Source organism: Podospora bellae-mahoneyi, chromosome 4, assembly GCF_035222275.1.
Source record: "Podospora bellae-mahoneyi strain CBS 112042 chromosome 4, whole genome shotgun sequence".
Lineage (NCBI taxonomy): Eukaryota > Fungi > Ascomycota > Sordariomycetes > Sordariales > Podosporaceae > Podospora > Podospora bellae-mahoneyi.
In genome coordinates this window covers 2,953,228-2,973,411 of record NC_085883.1, presented here as the reverse complement: position 1 = coordinate 2,973,411, position 20,184 = coordinate 2,953,228, and the positions used below count along the sequence as shown (strand labels likewise).

The window sequence follows — 20,184 nt, the reverse complement described above, 5'->3', positions numbered from 1 at the left end:
TCGCCCTCACCGTCGTGGCACAGGTGTCTGGTTGGATTTCGCCCTCGATTACGTACTGTGCGACGGACAGTGCCCAGTCCCTGTGAGACATGGTTGCTGGGTCATGGCCGCGTGTCCCCATGTCGACTCGCCAGCCAAAACACTACCCCTGAACAACCCCTGAACAACCTCAAAAACAATCAATACTCAAAACTCTCACTAACAACCTCCTCCCCCTCCAACCACCCCCTCAAAACCTTCATCATCCCCACCCCAGCACACAAGAAATACTTTTTCCTCTCCTTATCAAACCAGTCCCCCTGAACATCTTTCTTGGTCAGCCTCCTCATCTCAACCTTCACCCCCTCCAACCCCTTGATTTTCGCTATCTCCACCTTCCCAGATTCACCGCAGCCCCCAGTGAGAAAAAGTCTCACCTTCACTTGCTTGATACCCTCGTTCCTGCCCAGGACGTCCCTCGCAAATGGCAGGTCGTCGGCCCTCAAACTCCATATCAATTTCACCTCGTGATCAGTGGCAGCGATCTCATGAACCTGCCCCAAGAAAGGCGTGATCCCTACCCCGCCAGCTACAAACACCTTCTGCTTCTCTTTTCCCGTGCCTATCAGCCTGAAGTTCTCCTCACCACCAAACCCCAGCACCGGGATTTCTAAACGTGCTGCACGAGGGGAGATGTGATACCCCCACAGAAAACCCGTGACAGGTCCATGTATTCTTGCCGTGATTTCGAACTTGATCTCCTGTTCCGCGTTGGACGGAGGGCTGTTAGAAATGGTGAAGGTCCGGACATAATCATCGTTGAGTGACTGCGGATCAGAATTCTTCATATGCGCCCAGCCATTGTCCAGCTCGCCGCCAAAGTCGAGGGTGATGTGCTGCCCTGGGTTCCACAGCCTCTTTTCCTTAGGGTTGTTGAAGGCAAGAGAGAATGTAAAGCGGGATACGGTAGGTGACAATGACGTTTTGCCAACAAGAGTAGCTGTGGCGGTTGGTTTGGAGGCCGACAGAGGAGCAGGGGCCTCGGTGGTGAGTTTACGAAGAGGTGGGTTATATGGGCTAAATTCACCGGGTGTTCCTCGGAAAGGGAGGCCATCCTTGACGAAAATGGCAGAGCGGACTGTGATTTTGACTGCGAGTTTTGTGTGTGGTAGGTAGGCGGCTGCTGTGTCACCGACGAGAAGTTCCGTTGTGCCTGTTAGGTACAGGACATCCGATGTGTCGAAATCGGGGATGGCGAGACCGATCCGGGGGTTGGTGTGGAGGTTTCCGAGGGTTTGATAGAGGCGGTTGCCGGAGTATTCGGGGTAGATGAGCACTGCACAATTGTCACCTCCCGGTGATGGATCGGTGTTGCTGATGACTCTCATGAAGCCAGGTGGACCGCCTCGGTGGTTTGTGTCCATCGTTTGGCCGTTGGTGGAAGACAGAAAGAATAGATCTGCTTTGGCAAGCAACGAAATAGCCTCCTCAGGTAACGGGAGTGATGATGAGACTAGCTGTGGGGAGGGAAGATGAGCCCAGATGACCTTTTTGTTGAGATATTTAGGGCAATTTCCAAGGCTCTCTTCGACTTGGAAAGCAAGCTGCACTTGGGAGACAGCCTCGTCATTCGGCCTTCCTACAAGTGCCCCAACAACCACCTTCCCAGCCAACTTGACCCGATCTCGAGACTCCAGATCAATACTCAAAGCACTGATAGCTTTGTCTCCAGATGTCTGGCCCACTTCACCATCCGCAAGACGATCTAAGCCGAGCGATTTGACGACGGGGTCGTGGCATTTGTCGACAAGACTTGCCATAGCAAGCCTGTCATGGCTGATCTGTTGTGCAAAGTTGCGCTCACCACCCCAGATGGAAGTCCACGGACGACCTTGCTCATCTACTGTCCCAATGGCAACAAGGGGTGAAGCGCTGACTCGGTCGCCATGAGACCAGGAAAGGCCAACATTGGTAGGATTCTCTCTGCTCGAGGTAGGCACCTTGAGCAGCGTATGGATTGCTCGCTCGCCTTCATGCCAACCCTTGACTTGTTCGTGGAACGTCGCCATTCTGATGAGATATTCAAAACTCGAGGTACCTGCGACGATTCCAGCTTTGTTCAGGAAATCGAAAGCTAAGGATTCAGGGGAGAGTCCTAGTATGGTTGGCACGATGCAAGAGGAGGTGGTCAAGCAAAACAGCCTGAAAGCATTAAAACAACATATATGTTGAATGATCACGAGATAGATATGGATCGAGTTCAATAATTTAGGCAGCTACCTGTCTGATTTTGTATGAATTCTTCTGACTTTGTTGCATTTGGTAAGCTGTTGTGGTACCAAGCTGGAAGGCATGGCGCGGTCTGACAAATCGGGCCTTGTTAGTTCAAGGGCGCGCCTACCCCAACCCACGAGACAGCGGAACAAAGTCCGGCCAGGTCAACGTCACCCCTCATTTTGAACCCCCACCGCGGCCAAATTTCCAGGGCAGCTTCCGGCGTTGCCTTTCGCCTTCGCTGTCGGTTATTTCCTGGACCCTGCTCTGGGCTCAGTGATTTCTTTCGTAGCGTGTACATCAACCTCGTGTGGTGATGATGGCTGATGTGCAGGGCGATAAGTGAACTGATCTGGTCTGGACCGAGACTTTTGCTGAGAGGTGGCTGATGGCCGCTTTGCATCCCAGAAATCATATCAGAAGCACAACAATGACATTTGATCATATTCGAGCACATCTATTGTCGGTCTTGGGTCATACCTCATCTTTAACCTGGCAAGCCTGTAGATGAAACACTGGCTTTGGATCGATGGCTTAGGAACACCATTGGCTCAATACTTTCAAACATAGACCACAAAACAAAATATCCCACTTTAGGCCAGCCGTTCATGGCAACAGTCTTCGCGGAGTCCTCGGATAGTAAGCCGCGAGGTGAACGCTCGGAAGGCCCAGGTACCACGCAACGATGCGGTCAAGGCCAATACCGCCACCGCCATGGGGCGGCACACCAACCTGGCGGAACACCTGAACATAACCATCGATATCAGGACTCGCGGGATCAATACCTTTAGCCCTGATGCGGGCCTCCAGCTCGTCCGGATGGTTGGTGCGCTGCCCACCAGAGAGGATCTCCTGTCCTCGCAGAAACATGTCGAACGCATTCGTGACCTTGACAGCACCTTCAGCTGAGCCTGCCGCTGCCGTGTCGTCCAGCTTTGCGTAGAACGGCCTGGCAGTTTCGGGAAACTTGTCGACGACGTAAAAGTCCGTATTGAACTTCTGCCTCACCAAGGCGCCGAGTGCCTTCTCCTGTGGTGTACTCATATCGTCGTCATCGCGCACATGACGGAACTCCGCCGGCCCTTCCTCGCGAAGAAGTTGTTGAGCCTGTGTAAACGGTTAGGCCAACCTCCTGGCCAGGTTCGGGCAAAAGTATCTCGCTAGACCGGTAGACGGAGCGGACGAGTTCAATCTCGTCCTTGAAAATCCGGTGGACTTGGCGGAATATATAAAGAAGAACCCCTTCCAAAAGATAGAGAACATCGCTGTAGTCGTTACGAATTTCCATTTCGAGATCGAGGCCCGTAAATTCAGTCATGTGACGGGAAGTGTTGGAATTCCCGGCGCGGAAAACTGGTGCGATGCTGAACACGCGTTTTCTACCCCCAGCAATCTCGAATTGTTTGTAGAACTGCGGCGACTGAGCAAGGAAGGCCTCCTGGGCAAAATACCGCATACGGAAAACACTGCTGCCACCTTCAGATGTTGCGCCAATCAGAGAGGGTGGTTCGAATTCCTTGAAAACCCGAGCCTTGAGGTATGACCGAAACTGATGTTTCATTTCCATGCGGATGCCCTGGCAGGAAAAAGACTGGTTTAGTAACAAGAAGATCACTGTGCAGAGAACTGATACGACCTTACCGCAATGGCCTGTTGAACCGGGGCTCGTTTGTGCATGGCGATTTTGTCCATTGCACAAGCATACTTGCGGCTGGGGGCCCCTCCTTATCGGTCTCTTCTTCCTCTCTGACACCAGCTTTTGCCCCGATAGCTTCATCATTGAAGTCAACAACTGGTCGGTTGGCGGCGGCCAGTGTCATGCCCAGAATAGCCGGTGCTGGTGCCAGCAAATAGCATCTAGTGATCCGAAGCTCAAAGTTCGACACCCGGCAGCGCTTGACAGGCTCGATCGGTCGCTGTACCTCGGCCTCAACCACCACGAAGCTCTCAGGATTGATTCCAGCGATCCACCTCACCATCGGTCGGCTGACGATGGGTGGCTCCTGCTCGGGGGGCTCCGATGTGGCCGTCACGACACCCTGAATCGTCCTGATTCAATGGAAGAAAGTTAGGTTATGGACACTGAAGAGAAGGATGGTGATCTGCCATCACATACCAGTTGCCTTCTTCCCGTAGTTTAACAAAGGCCATCTTCGCACTCTGAGTCCGGGAGGTTTGGAGCCATGCTCTGAGAATGATAGTTTTGCCTTCTACATTTCTATTGCTAAAGTTCCGAAGACTGATGTCTTCGGCACTGGACGAAAAGATGATGGGCGTGGTAGGAGCTTGTCCATAAAAGCCCTTGGCAGGGTCATCAAGTTCGACAGCAGAGGAAGGTGCCTGGCGTGCATCGGCGCGCTGTACTTTCAATGCCTCCTTTCTGGCCTTGGCTTCGGCCTTTTTCGCCGCCTTTTTGGATGGAGGCGCAGCTTCGTCCATGTTGCATTGTTGTTGCTGGCTGACTGTGTAGGTGAATTGGAACTGTCGTCTGAACAAAGGTACCAAGGTGCCGCGGGGTAGATATGTAGCAGATTCATGGTGCTTACCTGGCTCGACCAGACAGATAGGGATAAGCGCTGGATTCCAGTGACAGACGGGCATGGTCCGCACGATATTATCACCCTGATATAGACTGCGCGGATGTAATCACCCTTCCGAATTTGATATTCTCTAAAATCCGCGAGAAAAACAGACGCCTGCAATGCTTTTAACCCTTCCAACTCCGTCCGGCCCCAATGTTCGTTTTCTATTTGCCGGTATAATCTATATCTGCCTTTTAAGACGGCTTCACATAAACTCCTCCTCCTCCACCACCTCCTCCTCCTCCTCCGTCTCATCCCCCTCCCCATCCCCCCCAGGCCGACTATTCATCGCCAACCTCGCCGCCTCATCCGCCAAACTGATAATATCCCTCAACAACTCCTCCGACCGATTCCTCGGATGAGTATTATTATTTCCCCCCGTCACTCCACCTTCCACCACCCCCACCCCCGCCCCTGCCGCAACAGCAGCAGCAGCAGCCTGCTCATCCGCCAAAGTCATAATATTCCTCAACAACTCCTCTGACCTATTCCTCTCCCCTTGTTGACCACCACCCCCCCTGATCGGAGGCAGTATATGTTCCTTCAGCGTATCCCTATCAATCTCCCCATTCTCATCCACCTCCACCTCCAACACCGCCGTGACAGGTACATGTCCCGGTGGCGGCGGAGGAGGAGGGCCCCCTGAAATTCCCGGCCCAGCATTCGTCGCTACCAGGGGAGGCAGGGACCTGCTTGAGGGGGCGTGAACAGCGCTCAGGTTAGGTCTCGGAGGAGGAGCGGCTTCATCTTGCGCCCCCCGGGTGCGAACTCTAACATCTGATGGCAGACCGTCTACCCTAAGACCCTGTTGAGCCGCCTGTTGCGCGAGTTGTTGTGGGCTAGGCTGGGGGTTCATGGCCACCAGATCCCTCAGGAATTTGTTAGCCGCGTTGGAGCCGTCCATCAACCACTTGAGACAGATCTGAACCCGCTCTCTCGCGAACCGGTTGTGGTCGTCGTAGACGCAGCAGTTGAGTAGGGGGACGAGACCGTTGTGGCGGAGGATTTGGTCTTGGACCTCCGGGTTGCCGGGACCGTTTCGCCCGTTGGGTGGTTGGAGCAGACCGGCCAGAATATGGAGGATCTGGCCTTTTATGCCAGCCCAGGGGAACTTGTGTGCTGGCTCCTGAAGTGGGGGAGGGGGAGCGAGAGGGTGGTCCTCCGAGTCGTAACCGTGATCGTCATGGTCGGGGGTATCATGCTGCTGGCGTTGGGCAGAACGGGCAGGCACTGGCTGAACCATGGTTGCCTTTTCTACACCAGCCTCAAGCCCCTTGAGCAACACGATCAGCTCGTAAGCCGCCTCCCACTCGATAAGATAATGCCTCGTCTCCTGCAGCTCATTGACCGTTGACAAGAGTTCCAAAAATTGCGTCAGCCCATCCTTTGCACGCTCCATATCCCAGCTGTCGACGGGGAAATCCGACGGATCACACAACTCGTTCCTGATCTGCGCCTGAAGATGCATCAAGGCAGCGCACTCGGGTACAATCCGACTACGGAACTGAATAAACAGGAAATGCAAAAGCTTGACATCTCGAAGATGCTCCTTCGACTCTGCCTTTGGTGGATCGGCATTCCGAGCCCGGAACATGTTGTTGACCAGCCGCAGCAAGACTGTCTGAGCGGGTGAGATTATATCCTTTGGTATTCTCAACGACTGCCAGGCGTAGGGGATCAGGGCACTATGGTGAATCGCTTCCACAATCTGCGTCGTGAGCTGGAAAATGAGTGATTGCTCCGACTTCTCCCACACGGCAATGAAGACGAGTATTTCCCGAAGCAAACTCCGTCCGCATTCCAGCGCAAGAAACATTCTGCACCTGGTCTTTTGCAGATTTTCCCCCGCGTTACTAAGTGCAAGACCGGCATTGTCGAGAATACACGACTTGACAATCATGTGGAGGGCTTCGATCTGCTTGGGATCCAAAATGTTGGGCACCTCGGTGAGGAGGCCACTCATGGGACCTTCCCCGTAAGACTCGTCATCGTCAATGTCTTCCTCTTCGATCATGTCGTCATTATAGTCATGAGCGTAATGGCCACCCTCCTTGGCATCTTGCTCTCCCGATCCCTCAGGTGGTGGGTTTCCTTCAGCAGAGTGCACCGAGTCCTCAACCTCGTGCTCTTCTGTCCTGTAGGCATGCGCGTACCGGTTGACGAGATTGGCCTTGCAGTTTTCTGTTCTCTGCTGGGCAAACTCGACCGTTGGCATCGGAACCACCCAGCTTTCGTAGTTGGGATCGCGGATCTTGAGCCACCAGACATCCACCTCTCGTGACACGCGTCCATAACGCTGGTCTTGGGTGAACTTGTCGGGCTCGTCCTCTACCCATTGCGGCGTGATCTTGGTGTTCTCTGATGCCTTGTCCGCACGGGCCCTCACCGAGCCTTCGGGCAGCCAGTTCCAGGCCAGTGGTGAGATGCATGGTAAATGTCCTGGAGGGATGCCATGACGTGCTACCGTCTCCTCGTATTCAACGAGGAGTTGGCGAGCTTTGGGGCAAAACTCGGAATTGCGCTCATACCAGTTTTGCACCTCCGTTTTGGCGACATCAGGCCGGAACTCTCCCTCTCCATACAGGCTGCTATCTTCCATGGCGTCCTCATCGAAAAGAACAGTCGACCAGAACGACATTTTGTTTCTGTCATTTTTGGCAATCCAGTTGTGGGCTTGTTGAAGACACGTAACCAGCAGTTTCTTATCTGTCTTTGAAGTTAGTGATGGTATCCGTAGCTACAGGACTTGGGGTTAGAGGACTTACACAGCTCGGTGATCTCGCTCAACTTCAGCCTGGCACCCTCTTCCAGAATATCGCCGTCGTAAGCCTTACTTGTGACATTAACACAAAGAATGATGGTTTGGTAGAGCATCTGGTCGAACTGGGCCGCAGCACATAAATCTTGGGGGATCTCAGGCTCGGGCACAACCAGGAGGTTTCTAGCAATGTGCATCAACTTGATCAACAGCTGAAGATCGTCCCTCAAAGATTGATAATTTTTGGTGATCAAAGTTGTGCTTTCCTGAGCCGTGACGCCCTTGTCTGGATCATTCAAGCTGGCCAGAGGTCCGATGGAACGGGTTGTTAAACTGGGGATGGCAGCGGCAAAGTCTCTGGTTAACCATATCCAGACCTCGACGCTTTTTGACAGATTTTCCCTGACATCCTTGAGGGCATGTGTTTTTTCCAGAGTCCGTGAAATGAACTTGGTGACATAGAACATGGTTCTTGTACCAATGGCGGGGTCCAACTTTAGCAACCCCTCGAAGCAGGTCATGGCCGAGGTGAAGCACACCTCCTCGATGCTGAGTGGCCGGCGTCCATTACTGTTTCTAGGTAATGGTTCGAGCTCGAGAGGTGGTGGTGGTGGTGGTGGTGAGTTTGCCGCTATGTTTGCGGCCTCGGCTCCTGTCATGGTTGATGGAGATGGATGGCCCAGTCGAGGCAACAGTTTTTTGAAGCTTGTGAAACTTGATTGAATCGATGGTTTGACCCTAGCCGTACACGTACAGTAGCACCACGTTGAACCGATGAAGGGAAAGAAAGGGAACAAGCTGACAAACTGTAATATGAGATCAAAGTTAAAGAGAGTCGATCAACCGCCCAACCTTTGGCCGTTGCTCGAAATCGACCTTCTGCGCTAAACCCCTCCGAGTCTAGCGTCACATAATAGCCCCTGTCGAATCCCCGTCAATCGCAACGTCTCTCCAACGGCGGGGTAAAATTCGCATCGAGAGCCCCGCCATAAATTGTCAGAGCAGGCAGGGTGTCTTCGGCTCAGTGCTGGTCTTACAAATACCAGATATCTCGCGCGCATTCTTGTTTTGCACTTGGAAGCGTTGTGGTTCTGTTCCCTTAACTCTCTTCATTTTCCCAGATTGTCTACCCATCGCCCAATCGCCCCTATCCGCCCATCATGACCGTCTCAGCCCTCCCCACCACCTTTGACCGTATGTACCCTCCCTCCAATGCGACAGACGATGCGCCTCGTCCAATTCTCCCCCCTTATAGACCTCTTATGGCATGATAATCACTAACATAACCACCTCCCCCCAGGGCCCGTCCACATCGCCGTTATCGGCGGAACCGGCCTCTCCCAAATCCCAGGCTTCGTCCCCATCGCCTCCGTAACCCCCACTACCCCCTGGGGCGCCCCCTCCTCCCCCATCCTCATCATCGAGCACTCGGGCGTCCCCATCGCCTTCCTCGCCCGCCACGGCGCCCACCACCAAATCGCCCCCCACGAGGTCCCCGCCCGTGCCAACATCGCCGCCCTCCGCTCCCTCGGCGTCCGCTCCATCATCGCCTTCTCCGCCGTCGGCTCCCTCCAAGAGCACATCAAGCCCATGGATTTTGTCGTCCCCGACCAAATCATCGACCGCACCAAGGGCATCCGTCCCTTTACCTTTTTCGAAGGCGGCGTAGTCGGCCACGTCGGCTTCGCCGACCCCTTCGACGCGAAGCTCTCGGCCATCGTCCAGAAGTGCGCCGCGGCCATGAAGGGCGACGGGGTGGTTCTCCACAAGGAGGGGACGGTCGTCTGCATGGAGGGCCCCCAGTTCAGCACCAGGGCCGAGAGCAACATGTACCGCTCCTGGGGCGGTTCCGTCATCAACATGAGCGCGCTTCCCGAGGCCAAGCTCGCGAGGGAGGCCGAGCTGGCCTATCAGATGATCTGCATGGCTACTGATTACGACTGCTGGAGGAACACCGAGGGGGAGGATGTGGATGTGGCCATGGTGATGAAGTATATGGCTGCCAACAGCGAGAACGCCAAGCATCTTGTTGGTGCGGTGCTGGATGAGCTGTGCAAGCAGGAGAATAGCGCTTTGGTGCTGGCGAAGCACTGGGAGGGGAGCGCGCAGGGGGCGGTCAAGTTCATGACCAAGCCTGAGGGGAGGGATTCCGAGGCGATGAAGAGGGTCGAATTTTTGTTTCCGGGTTTTTGGGAGAATTAAGGGGTGATGTCAGTATTTGGGATAGATGGGTGGGCATTTTCTTGTTTCGAGATAGAAAGCAAGGGCGTTTGATAGATGGGTACCCGTAGAGGGTAGGGAATAGACACTCTGAACCAATGCTATCCACTTATTCATTGTTATAGACAAATTGTAGGCTATATATCCTACACATGGTATCCATTCATGCATTCCAACACATCTACCCCCCTCTTTCTTTCTCGCTACACAAAAAAGATAAAACAAACAATGCACGCACACTTTGTCCCGTAACCCCTAGCATCTCATGAACAGAGAAAAACAAATTACAAAAACCCATATCCATACCCCCGCCATTTCAAAACATGAGGGGAAAAGTGTCCGCTCCATACAAAACATATCTACATTTTCATTCGATTCGTTCCCACCCCCCCTCCAAAAATAAAAAATAAAAAATAAAAAAAATCACATCAACAACCCCAACACCCTACACCCCCGTTCAACAACACCCACATGCCAAGGCCTGAGATCCCTCTCCTCCGTCATACACCCCCTCGCCCTCGCCAACGTCCCCAACCCCCTAAACTCCCCCATCACCTCCCTCAGCACCCCCTCATACCCAACCCCCCTGGCATTCACCTGTTCACACCACACCAACCCCACCTCCATCACCCCAGGCACATCCTCCCCTCTACTCGCATTCCTCCTCACCAAATACCCGCTCGCCAAAGCAGGATTAATCTCGGTCAAACCCAGACTATTGCTCAGTCTATGCGCGACAACAACAGAGTAAACACTATCCCAAACATCAACCACCGTTCTCTCGACCCCATTCCCATCCCCCCCCTGCCCACCATCATTATTGGTATTATCATTCGGCGTCGCCGGGTTATTATGACTACTACTCACAACCGTCGGCGTAGGCGGGTTATTGTTCCCCTGTTCAGGCGACAGCACCGAAAACGGCTGCGGCGTCGACACAGGCGTGGTATAAAACGCGGCATGCACCCCAGCAGGCGGCACCCTCACCACCGGCGGCACAAGCTGCAAGCTCGGGTTCGCATCCACCACCACGAGCGTCAAGCTCGTCACAACCCTGTGCTCGTCCTGACTTTTTGCGATCCACAAGTCCGCTTCCTGGGGTTCCATCACGCCTGACTTGGTGACGATGATTTTCCACGAGACTTTACACGACGAGATGAGGTCATAGGTCGTTTCCCAGATTTCTGATATCACCTCGCTGATGTGGCGGGTTAGCGGTTTGTTCCTTCGGCCTAGGCAGTACGAGGCCGTCATTTGCTTTTGGCCGCGGGGGTCGGTCCACGCTGCCGTCACCCAGCGCTCGTCTGTGCTTTGCGCGTAGGCGACATGCATGTGGCTGTTTTCGTGGAGGACGTCCGGGGACGGAGTGGGGGATATTCGAAAGGGGACTTCCCTGGGCAGGGCGCTCTCGAGGATGATTGCCGGGGCGGGCATGAGGCCACCGAATAGAGTGCAGCGGTCGTAGGTTTCGATGCAGAGGCGCATGCACTCTGGCGTTGGTAAGACAACCATCGAGGTATCCGACGCAATGAGGTCGAGCGGGATGAGTTGGAGGACGAGTTCGTTGAGGATCTGCTTTTTCCTCTCTAGCATGCAGCGTTTGTAATGTTCAAATAACTCCTGGAAGGCGCAGCAGGAATCCACGATGGACGTCGGGTTTTCCGGGTTGTATGCGAAATACACGACAAAGTTCTTCTCCGTCATGGGCACGTTGGCGAGTGATAGGGCCAAGTTGGCCATGTGGTCGGTGTAGATTGAGTGAGGCCTGGAAAGATGCATACCGGGAGAGACAAACCCCTGATCGATTGGGACAGAGACAAGCCCGTCCCCAATACTCGCCGTCGTGGGCAGCTTGGCATGACTTCCAAAATTCATCAACTCGTACATGCTTCTCATCCTCTCCAAGAAGACGGTAGCATTGTCCCGCATGCCTTCTCCGTGTGGAAACACGCACACAGCGACAACATCTTTGGCACCTTGCGCTGGACCAAGACCCAAGCTCTCCCAGAAGGTAAGTGCTGAAGGTAACAGCGCTAGCTGGCCATTATTGCGACGGACTTCAATATGGGGTACTGGCAGTATTTGAAATGTTGGCCTGCCTAGATCAGCCGGCCTCATTTGCACCCGACTCTGTGGCTGGACTGGCTGAACCAATAATGGCACATCCTGAACCTCAGCAAACGCCCGAAAATGGCACTCAGTCGCACCCATCAGTGCCCGTGGCAAAGCCCGTTGAAGTCCCTGAATAGAGTACCGAATGGCATCTACCAACGTCTGACGTGTGTCCCGGATCTCGGAACACGGTCTTTCTGGCTCCAACCTCAAAGTCCCACCCGCCGCTTGCTCGGTAAGGACCTGCGCAACAGTAATAAAATCATCGTCCGAGACAGATATACGGAGTGGCACCGGCTCCGGGTCTGCAAACCACCTCGTCAGCGACAACTCTGGCACTTCCGAGTTGGAAAGGCGGATCATGTCATTCGGAGAGTAACCGGGGGAGTCGGTGGCATAATTCTCCAGGTCCTTGAACGAAGCCGCCATGGAAATAACATCATCGTCAGGCCGCCTTCTCAGCACACTCGACTTTGCTGGAGAAGAGGCGCGTGCGCTGACATTACTTGTCGTATCATCATCCGATTCCAAACTACTTTCGTCGTCATCCGAGAGTCCTTCGTCTCTTTTGGCTGGACTTGCACCTGCACCGTTGATCCTCTTCTGTAAGCCAAGCAGATCAAACGACAACTCTTTGATGTTTCGCCGTTGTTTGGCAGATCCGAGCAGGCGACCGGTGGTTAGAGGGCCCTCGTTCGGCAAATAGCTGTTTAGTGTTGGTGGCTGGTACGTAAATGGTCCGCTCGCTTGATACTTGACGCTATCAAGTGAAAGGGCAGGGTTGAATTCCACCCTCTCAAACACGCTCCGGCGCCGCGGAGGACCGCCTTTGGGTGCCACCCGTGAGGGAGGTACTGGCTGAAGGGAGGCTTTGATTTTCTTGAAGACAGTTTCTGGGTTAAAGGGACTGGTCTGCCTCTTGATACCCACTGCCGAATTATGATTAAAATTTTGGGCGTTTATTTGCTGTCGACTCTCAGCGAGAATACTGCGAGCGTGTTTAAGTTCGGGTTTCGTAAACTGTGGTTGTGCATTTGTAGGGCCTGGTTGACGACTATTCGGTCCTTGGGTAGCTCGTCCGGGTTCTTGAACCGCTGTGTTATTCGTTAACTGGAGGTCCATAGAAGGCCCGGTGCCGTCCATTTGATGAGAGTCTAGATCCAGATTATCCGCTGGCTGATCAAAGAAGCTGAAGTCGGCATCCGTGAGTTCGTTTCCTCCAAACATATCCTCGTCCAAATCGCCATACATATGCTCGTCTGTGAACCCAGCCGTTGTCGGTTCAGGTTTGGACTCCTGACCATCCCATCCAACACCAAAGCCATCCGTCATTGAAACATCCTGTTGTATATTTACTTCCATATCGACCACCCCATTTTGGGGGGGGAGATTCGCTGGGCTGATCGTTGTCCCATCGAACAAGGGCATAACTCCTGGCTGAAGAACTCCATCCGGCGGTGTCGGGTACATGACGCCTGCTGCTGCTAGAGCTGGTCCTGCGTTACTTGGTCGCCGGGGGTTCATTGGCGAGTGACCGTTAAGCTGGATATTTCTCCCGTCCACTTCGGCTTTTTCACGAAGAATCGCAGCTTCCCGTTCCTTTTTTCTTTGTGACATATCCTCCTCTCGCTTAGACAACCCTTGACACCAACTCTTCACCATGCTCAGAGGATCACCATGCTCTCCAGCATTCCCTGGCACCGCCTTGTCAAAGTTGACATCGCTCACTGGCTCCACCCTTGCTCTTCGAAAACATAAAACAGATGGCCATGGCGCATTTGGACCCGAGTTAACGAGCGGTGTATTCTTTCCGTCGCCTCGCTGTTCGTATGGTTTCCTTTGCGAAAAGTGGACATTTAACCACGAGCATCCATTCAAGATGCTGGATGACATGCCATGCATTTTCAAGACTTCGCAGACCAACGTCTTCCACTGAGAAAACCTTTCCCCTGACCCAGACCTTAACCGGCCAATCTGGGTATCTGGGGACTGAACGAACCCATTTTCAGTGCCCTGGTTATCCGTATCAAGAATGCCCTGCAAGGATCCAAAATGTCCAAATGGGGCGGCTAGAATTGGACTGGGAGGCATCATGCTACCTTGAAAAGGCTGTGAACATGCAACCAGGCTCTTGGAGAGGGAAACATTGAGCGAGATAACAAGTGTTCCAGTGGTGGTCAAATACACCCGAAAGGTCGCCAGGGCCGAGACATGGTCGGCATCGTCCGTATTTAGAGCCTCGGGTGGAAGCAGGACAGCACGGGGGTTCAGGGCGATGGCACCTATTTGTCGGCAGAAATAGGTCGTCAGGGACTCTAACGCAGCTTTCATGAAGTATCGGTGGATCTCGGGAATAGGCACCGAAGCATAGCCCTTGACGTCAGCCAGAACCACATTTCCAACCGTTGTTGGTGTCGGCATGTTGAAAGACTGGGCTCTTTGCAGCCCCATATCGGCGGCAAATCCGGCCGAAGACGAGCTGCTCGGCGTGTTAATAGGATCCCCGCCCGACATGCGACTCTTGAACAGATCAACGGGCCTAAAGTGGCCCTCTCCCACAAGACCCAACGTGTAGCCGCAGACGACCATCCTCGCAAAAAGGCCAATCGACTCTGGATTCACGGCAGGGTCGGCGGTGGAGAGGTAGAAGCACCAAATTCCATGGCGGACACTGTCCATATATACCAGGTGGCCATCGTTGCGCAGCGCATCGTGGACATCGGAGGCATTAAAAGTGTAAGCGTGGGACGCAATGGGTTCATAGATACGATAAGAAACGGCAGAGAGGTTGTTCTAAGATAGGTCCGACATGTTAGCATAGCATCGGGGGGCCAAACGGGTATGCGCGGCGTTCTTACAATTAACAGAGTATTGGTGTCATAGTCCCCAGCCTCCATATCGGTGGTGTCGCGCAAGGCGTCGCGTCACAGGGGGAGCAGCGTCCACCCAAGGCTGACGTCGGAGAAGCGGTCGTGTGGTAAGCCGGGACATGCGCAGAAAGCACCATCCGGATCAAGCGACGAGAATGGGCGGTGCGAGGGTGTTGTCGGGCAGTATGGGACGGTGTGGTCTCCCGGGGGCAGCAGCGGGAGACAGTTTCGATGGATGACTTGGTGCTCTATGTGACGGAGTGCCGAGCTCCATGGCAGCAGCGGAGGAGGCCCGGGATGTTGAGGGCGTTTCCGCGAATCACGGGCTCCTCGTGGCCAGAGACATGAAAAGGTGCAGATTGCGCAAATGAGGTTTCGTGGTCTCGGTTCTCGAATCAGTTGACGGGCGGCGCGTGGCAACACGGGTCCTGTTGCGGGCCAATTCGAGGTGGTATTGCAGTATAGCTCGGGGCGGTATCCCAGAAGGGTGTTCGCGATGAAATCGATCGGGGCCTCGATGCGATGAGGTTGAGAGAGGGCGCTGGTGTCGGAGGGCCTGGTGCAACTTCAGGCTGTTCTTGCGTCGTTGTACAGATGCTGCACAGGTCCCCCGTACCCGATATGGCGGAGAGGGACTAGCTGCGCCAAGCCCACTGCCCCACCGAGCCTGCATGGGTAGCACATGGGGGCATGACCAATCTGAGTCTCATCAATGCTCGCTCACTTCTACTATTTATCGTGTTCTTCTATGTTGAAAAGACTACGTTTTATCTAGAGTATTGAGTTTAGTAGCTTTCTTTACAGCTATGGAGATACCACCTGTTGTCAAACATACATGGCTCACGCTACAGCAAGCCACAGTCCAGAGTCTAGAGTAGCTGAGAGAGAGACGCCAAAACATGAGCAGGTGATAGACTCATGATACACCGTGGACATCCTCTCCCTCTCTAACAACAGAACCCATTACTGACAACAGAACCCATTACTGCGGCTCAAACAAGGACCTATGTCCTCAAGTCTTCAAGACACTTAAAAACAGGCGGGGATAAAACAAGCTTCAAGATTCAAGACCCACCTTCAACTGTCACCGTTTTGACCCACCTTTGAACGCTGGGAACGGAGATTTCCGGCGCTAGAGGAGTGCAAACTCCATGGACCGTGCAGCAGAAGAATTCTGTCCGCCTTCCGTTTCTGGCCCCAACGATTGAAACTTTTTGGTTTCTGCCCCCCCAAAGCCAACCCAAGTCCATCCCAGAGCCTTTGCGACGAGATTTCTTTTCTTTACCTGCAGCATCACCACACACCATGAAGTTGACAAATCCGGGAGCGGTTCCCGTGTAAGTTTCAATCTCTCTTTCTATCGATCCCTCTTTTTCAGGGAATTTCAAGCAGAACTAACGGAAATCAGCTACACCGTAGCAGGTCCCTCGACAGCTCGGCCGCTGCCAGACTGGCTTGCGCGCCGCAGGAAGAGATCCTCCAAATATGACCCCGAAAATCTCAATAATTTCGAGCTGCTTCAGGAATTCGAGTTCGAGGAGGCAAGCAACTGCGTACGGGTCAGCGAGGATGGCAACTGGATCATGAGCTCGGGCACGTACAAGCCCCAGTTCCACGTTCACTCGACCGCCGAGTTGTCTCTTTCCTTTGCGCGCCACACCAAATCCGAAAATACGACGTTCATGCTTCTCAGCTCCGATTATACGAAGAGTGTTCACCTGCAGAACGATCGATCACTCGAGTTCCATACACCTATGGGCTGCCACTACGATGTTCGCCTTCCAAGATTCGGCAGAGATCTGGCCTATCTCAGACAGAGCACCGAGGTGCTGGTACCAGCTGTTGGTGTGAGCTCTGATGGTTCGGGGTTCGGCGAGGTCTTCCGGTTAGATCTCGAGCGTGGCCAGTTCCTGCGCCCATGGCAGGTTGATGTAGGAGAGGATGATGCGGGTGTCGGTTTGCAGGGTGGAATTCATGCTGGTGCGGTCAATGTGGCGGCGGTAGCGGAAAGGACACACGGCCTCTGTGCTTTCGGTACTACAATTGGAACCGTTGAGTTTTTCGATCCACGCAGCAAGGGGCGCGTGGCTGTTTTGGGGAACCAAGACGGCGAGGTCACGGCACTCGATTACAGCAACGATGGGCTTTCGCTGGCTTTGGGAACGAGCACGGGCCAGATCAGAGTGTTTGACCTCAGAAACCCGCGTCCATTAATGAAGAAGGATCAGGGCATGGGTCTTCCGATCAAGAAGCTGATTCACATGAGGACACCCACAGAGGAGCGCAAGCTTCTCTCAGCCGACAAGAGAATTATCAAAATCTGGGATGAACACAGCGGCGATCTCTGGACCTCGATTGAGCCAATGGTTGACCTCAATGATGTAGTCCATGTGCCAGATTCCGGTATGCTCTTGACGGCCAACGAGGGCAAGCACATGCACAGCTTCTTTATTCCAAATCTCGGCCTCGCACCCAAGTGGTGCACGTTCCTCGACAACCTCGTCCACGAAATGGAGAACGAGACCCAGACGGAGACCTACGACAACTACAAGTTCCTCACCTTGCCAGAACTCAGAGAGCTCAGCCTCGACCATCTTATCGGCAAAACCAACCTTCTCCGGCCATACATGCACGGTTACTTTGCGCATGCGAAGCTCTACGACCAAGCCCGTCTTATTGCCAACCCGTACATCTGGGAAGAGGAGCGCGCCAAGAGGGTCAAGGAGAAGCTCGAGAAGGAGCGCAGCAGCAGAATCAGAGGCACCAAGAAGGTCAAGGTCAACCAGAAACTTGCCGACAAGGTGCTCCAGAGACAGGAAAACAGAGGCAAGGTGGACCCCGAAGCTGGGATCCTGGGTGACGAACGTTTCGCGAAGCTGTTTGAGGATGAGGAGTTCAAGGTTGATGAGCTCAGCAGGGAGTTCAGGTCTCTTAACCCCAGCACTGTTGTTGCTGGCAAGCCTGGTCAACAACAAGATGTTGACATGGCGGATGCCAACTCGACGGACTTTAGTGGTAGCGAATCTGAGGAGGAGGAGGAAAAGCCCAAGAAGAAGAGCAAGGACGAGGTGGTTATGCAGGTTTCTTCGTCGACTGCTCCTCGCGGTGGGAAGATTAGGGATCTTGCGTTTGGGGATAGGACGCAGAAGGATACTAGGGAGTCGAGGTTGGCTGGGAAGAAGGAGATTGTGGGTGAGCAGGCGATCACGTTTGTGCCGGAGTCCAAGAAGAAGAAGCAGGAGCCGCCGCCGCCGAGGCCGGAGGGGAAGAGGAGGGATGAGGGGAGGAGGAGTGCAAGCAGTAACGTGTTCCGGAAAATGTAGATGGTCAGATACCCTGAGGTTTTATAGCTGTTGTTGTTTATTATACAAGCGATATTGGTACATGATATCTGTCTGTTGTTTGCATCGAGTGAGAGCCTCATGATGCAAAATGGTATCGAAATCCGTTCCTTGTCCAACCATAACCCTTCCCCGAATCATCGTCTACCCGCCTCATAATTCCAGCTACCCCTTCTCTATCCCTCTTTCTCACATCGCCTCATCCCTCCCTACGCCTGACCTCTACTTCCGGCTAAAGTTTGACCTTTTATTCCTCTTCTTCCCCTCGAGCCCCTTTTCCAAATCTTCCAGGCGTTCAGGCGTAAGTCTAGGGGTAGGCGGGACGTCATCGAGCTTTACCCTTCCGTTCCTGCTCCCGCCGCCTTCTTTGACGCTGCGAGGGAACTCGGAGCGGCGTGGGGTGAGGGCGGTGACAACCTTTCTTGCGGAACGGCGAATCGTTTCCTTGACGGTCCACTCGCGCTTTTTGGCGACGTAGAAGAGGATTGAGGAGGCGACTGCGGGAGATGTTAGTGATGATCAGAAAAGGGGGGGTTGGGGTGAGGAAAGGGGAAACATGCTCCCTGCTAAAGCAACCACGACGACGACAACGATGATGGCTACGAGGGCACCCCGGGAGATGGTGATGCCGCCTGAGGAGGTGCCGCTCGCGCCGGCGAGGGAGCCATCGTCTGGGGTGCCGTGGCCGGCGACGTCGTCTTCGGTTGGGGTTAGGGGGAAGGGGGAGTTGTCTGTTTGAGGGTGGGGTGCCATATTTGCTGTTGTGCTTTTGCTCCGCTGTTGTTCGTGTCTTCTCAAAAGAACTATCTCGGTTTCGGGAGGGAGGTATGAAATGCGCGACCAGCAGCGCGAGAGTTGGATAGATGAGGTTATTCACAGAACTGGATAGATTGGAAAAGAAAAGGCAGCAGCCGGGATTGTACAAACACCAGAATATGAGCAGGCGAAGAAAAGAAAAAAAGGCGGAAGCGCCGCAGGTGTGCGGCTTAGTGAGGGTAGGGGCCGGTATTTAGGACTGAGCAGCAACACACTGCCCGACGACGGCGGGAAGAGACATCAGGGGTGCTTGGGTGGAAGAGGGGGGGAGGGGACCAAGCAGAGATCGACGTTCCATCACTTGTCTGGTATAGGATGGGGATTTTGGTATTATAGCATGAACACCACCACCCTTTTCTCGCTACCTATCACCTATCACCTCTCACCTATCAGTTCATCCTCACTACGCAAGGAGAGGAAGAGGTGACTGTGACGCCTGCTGCATAACTCCCCTGGTAGTGAACTGGAGTTTCCCCACATGGGAGGTGAACTCACTCGGCACTTGCGAAGCACAGAGGGCTTTGTATAGCAACTGACATGCATATCGGAAGGTTTCAAAGTAAAGATTGCATCTCATTGGACTTGCAAGCGCCCGGGCTTGTAGCCTGGACCCTGGTCTTTTGGATGTCTTGGCGGGCTGTAGGGCGGGAAGAGGTGACAGGGGCTCAGGGGGGATCGATAGGCCAACGAATGGGAGGAGGGAATGGGCAAGAGGGGTGGGCGGCTCGAGCGCTCGAGGGACTTCACCCTCGTGAAGAAAAGGAAAAGAAAACGAAGCGCCGTTTGGGCACATGTGCATGGTGGTGGCAATTGCAGGGCGAGATCTTTCATGGTGATGGTGATGGTACCTGAATATGAGGCGTGGTTGATGGATAACGTCAATTGAGACCGCAAGCCTGCGATGTTGAAGTGAGACCAAAGTCGATTTTGCTGAACGGTTCGCATAGATGGCTCTATGTACCTACCTTGTGCTAAATGTGAGCGATCAAATCATGCCATTCTCTGTGTAGAAAACCGCTCCAAATCACATCACACCTATCGAGATGCTGTCTTTTGACTGGATGTCACCAAGGCATGTGTGATGCTGTAAAGAGCCTTGGCATATCACACCAATAGCTCACTTGTAGAGGTGGTAGTGATGGCTGCTTGTCACAGTGTACCCCTCACTCTTATCCGAACCTCACATTCTGTTCAACGTTTTTTTCTTTTTGCTCTCATCACGAGAATCCAGT

The 20,184-nt window shown here is 53.7% G+C and overlaps 7 protein-coding genes across 7 annotated transcripts; 2 read left to right on the top strand and 5 right to left on the bottom strand.

Moving 5' to 3' along the window:
- Nucleotides 1–179: 179 nt before the first annotated feature.
- QC761_406630 (uncharacterized protein) lies at nucleotides 180–2,048 on the bottom strand (the record flags this gene model as incomplete). The annotated part of the gene is made up of 1 exon (XM_062878939.1): nucleotides 180–2,048. The coding sequence occupies one exon, from the start codon at nucleotides 2,046–2,048 to the stop codon at nucleotides 180–182; it is 1,869 nt and encodes a 622-aa protein (XP_062732593.1).
- Nucleotides 2,049–2,859: 811 nt separating this feature from the next.
- Nucleotides 2,860–4,854, bottom strand: QC761_406640 (uncharacterized protein; the record flags this gene model as incomplete). The annotated part of the gene is made up of 5 exons (XM_062878940.1): nucleotides 2,860–3,360; nucleotides 3,383–3,829; nucleotides 3,895–3,917; nucleotides 3,959–4,302; nucleotides 4,370–4,854. The coding sequence occupies 5 exons, from the start codon at nucleotides 4,852–4,854 to the stop codon at nucleotides 2,860–2,862; spliced, it is 1,800 nt and encodes a 599-aa protein (XP_062732592.1).
- A 186-nt stretch (nucleotides 4,855–5,040) lies between these two features.
- On the bottom strand, nucleotides 5,041–8,603 carry QC761_406650 (uncharacterized protein; the record flags this gene model as incomplete). The annotated part of the gene is made up of 2 exons (XM_062878941.1): nucleotides 7,601–8,603; nucleotides 5,041–7,541 (listed from the first exon to the last, which is right to left on the bottom strand). Exons 1-2 carry the CDS (start codon nucleotides 8,250–8,252, stop codon nucleotides 5,041–5,043), a joined length of 3,153 nt encoding a protein of 1,050 aa, XP_062732591.1. The 5' UTR covers nucleotides 8,253–8,603.
- MEU1 (S-methyl-5-thioadenosine phosphorylase) lies at nucleotides 8,414–9,872 on the top strand. The gene is made up of 2 exons (XM_062878942.1): nucleotides 8,414–8,787; nucleotides 8,894–9,872. Exons 1-2 carry the CDS (start codon nucleotides 8,754–8,756, stop codon nucleotides 9,793–9,795), a joined length of 936 nt encoding a protein of 311 aa, XP_062732590.1. The 5' UTR covers nucleotides 8,414–8,753; the 3' UTR covers nucleotides 9,796–9,872.
- Nucleotides 9,873–10,236: 364 nt separating this feature from the next.
- SSN2 (mediator of RNA polymerase II transcription subunit 13) lies at nucleotides 10,237–15,381 on the bottom strand (the record flags this gene model as incomplete). The annotated part of the gene is made up of 2 exons (XM_062878943.1): nucleotides 14,784–15,381; nucleotides 10,237–14,718 (listed from the first exon to the last, which is right to left on the bottom strand). The coding sequence occupies exons 1-2, from the start codon at nucleotides 14,820–14,822 to the stop codon at nucleotides 10,237–10,239; spliced, it is 4,521 nt and encodes a 1,506-aa protein (XP_062732589.1). The 5' UTR covers nucleotides 14,823–15,381.
- A 178-nt stretch (nucleotides 15,382–15,559) lies between these two features.
- ENP2 (Small ribosomal subunit biogenesis) lies at nucleotides 15,560–19,123 on the top strand. Its single transcript, XM_062878944.1, has 2 exons — nucleotides 15,560–16,132; nucleotides 16,204–19,123. The coding sequence occupies exons 1-2, from the start codon at nucleotides 16,101–16,103 to the stop codon at nucleotides 18,116–18,118; spliced, it is 1,947 nt and encodes a 648-aa protein (XP_062732587.1). The 5' UTR covers nucleotides 15,560–16,100; the 3' UTR covers nucleotides 18,119–19,123.
- On the bottom strand, nucleotides 18,359–18,889 carry QC761_406690 (uncharacterized protein; the record flags this gene model as incomplete). The annotated part of the gene is made up of 2 exons (XM_062878945.1): nucleotides 18,359–18,633; nucleotides 18,697–18,889. 2 exons carry the CDS (start codon nucleotides 18,887–18,889, stop codon nucleotides 18,359–18,361), a joined length of 468 nt encoding a protein of 155 aa, XP_062732588.1.
- Nucleotides 19,124–20,184: the final 1,061 nt, after the last annotated feature.

Bases quoted from the DNA above. Each gene is read 5' to 3' on its own strand.
- MEU1 (XM_062878942.1), top strand. From the start codon at position 8,754: ATGACCGTCTCAGCCCTCCCCACCACCTTTGACC. The intron at 8,788-8,893 runs GTATGTACCCTC...ACCTCCCCCCAG, and splicing joins CCTCCCCACCACCTTTGACC to GGCCCGTCCACATCGCCGTT.
- ENP2 (XM_062878944.1), top strand. From the start codon at position 16,101: ATGAAGTTGACAAATCCGGGAGCGGTTCCCGT. The intron at 16,133-16,203 runs GTAAGTTTCAAT...AACGGAAATCAG, and splicing joins AATCCGGGAGCGGTTCCCGT to CTACACCGTAGCAGGTCCCT.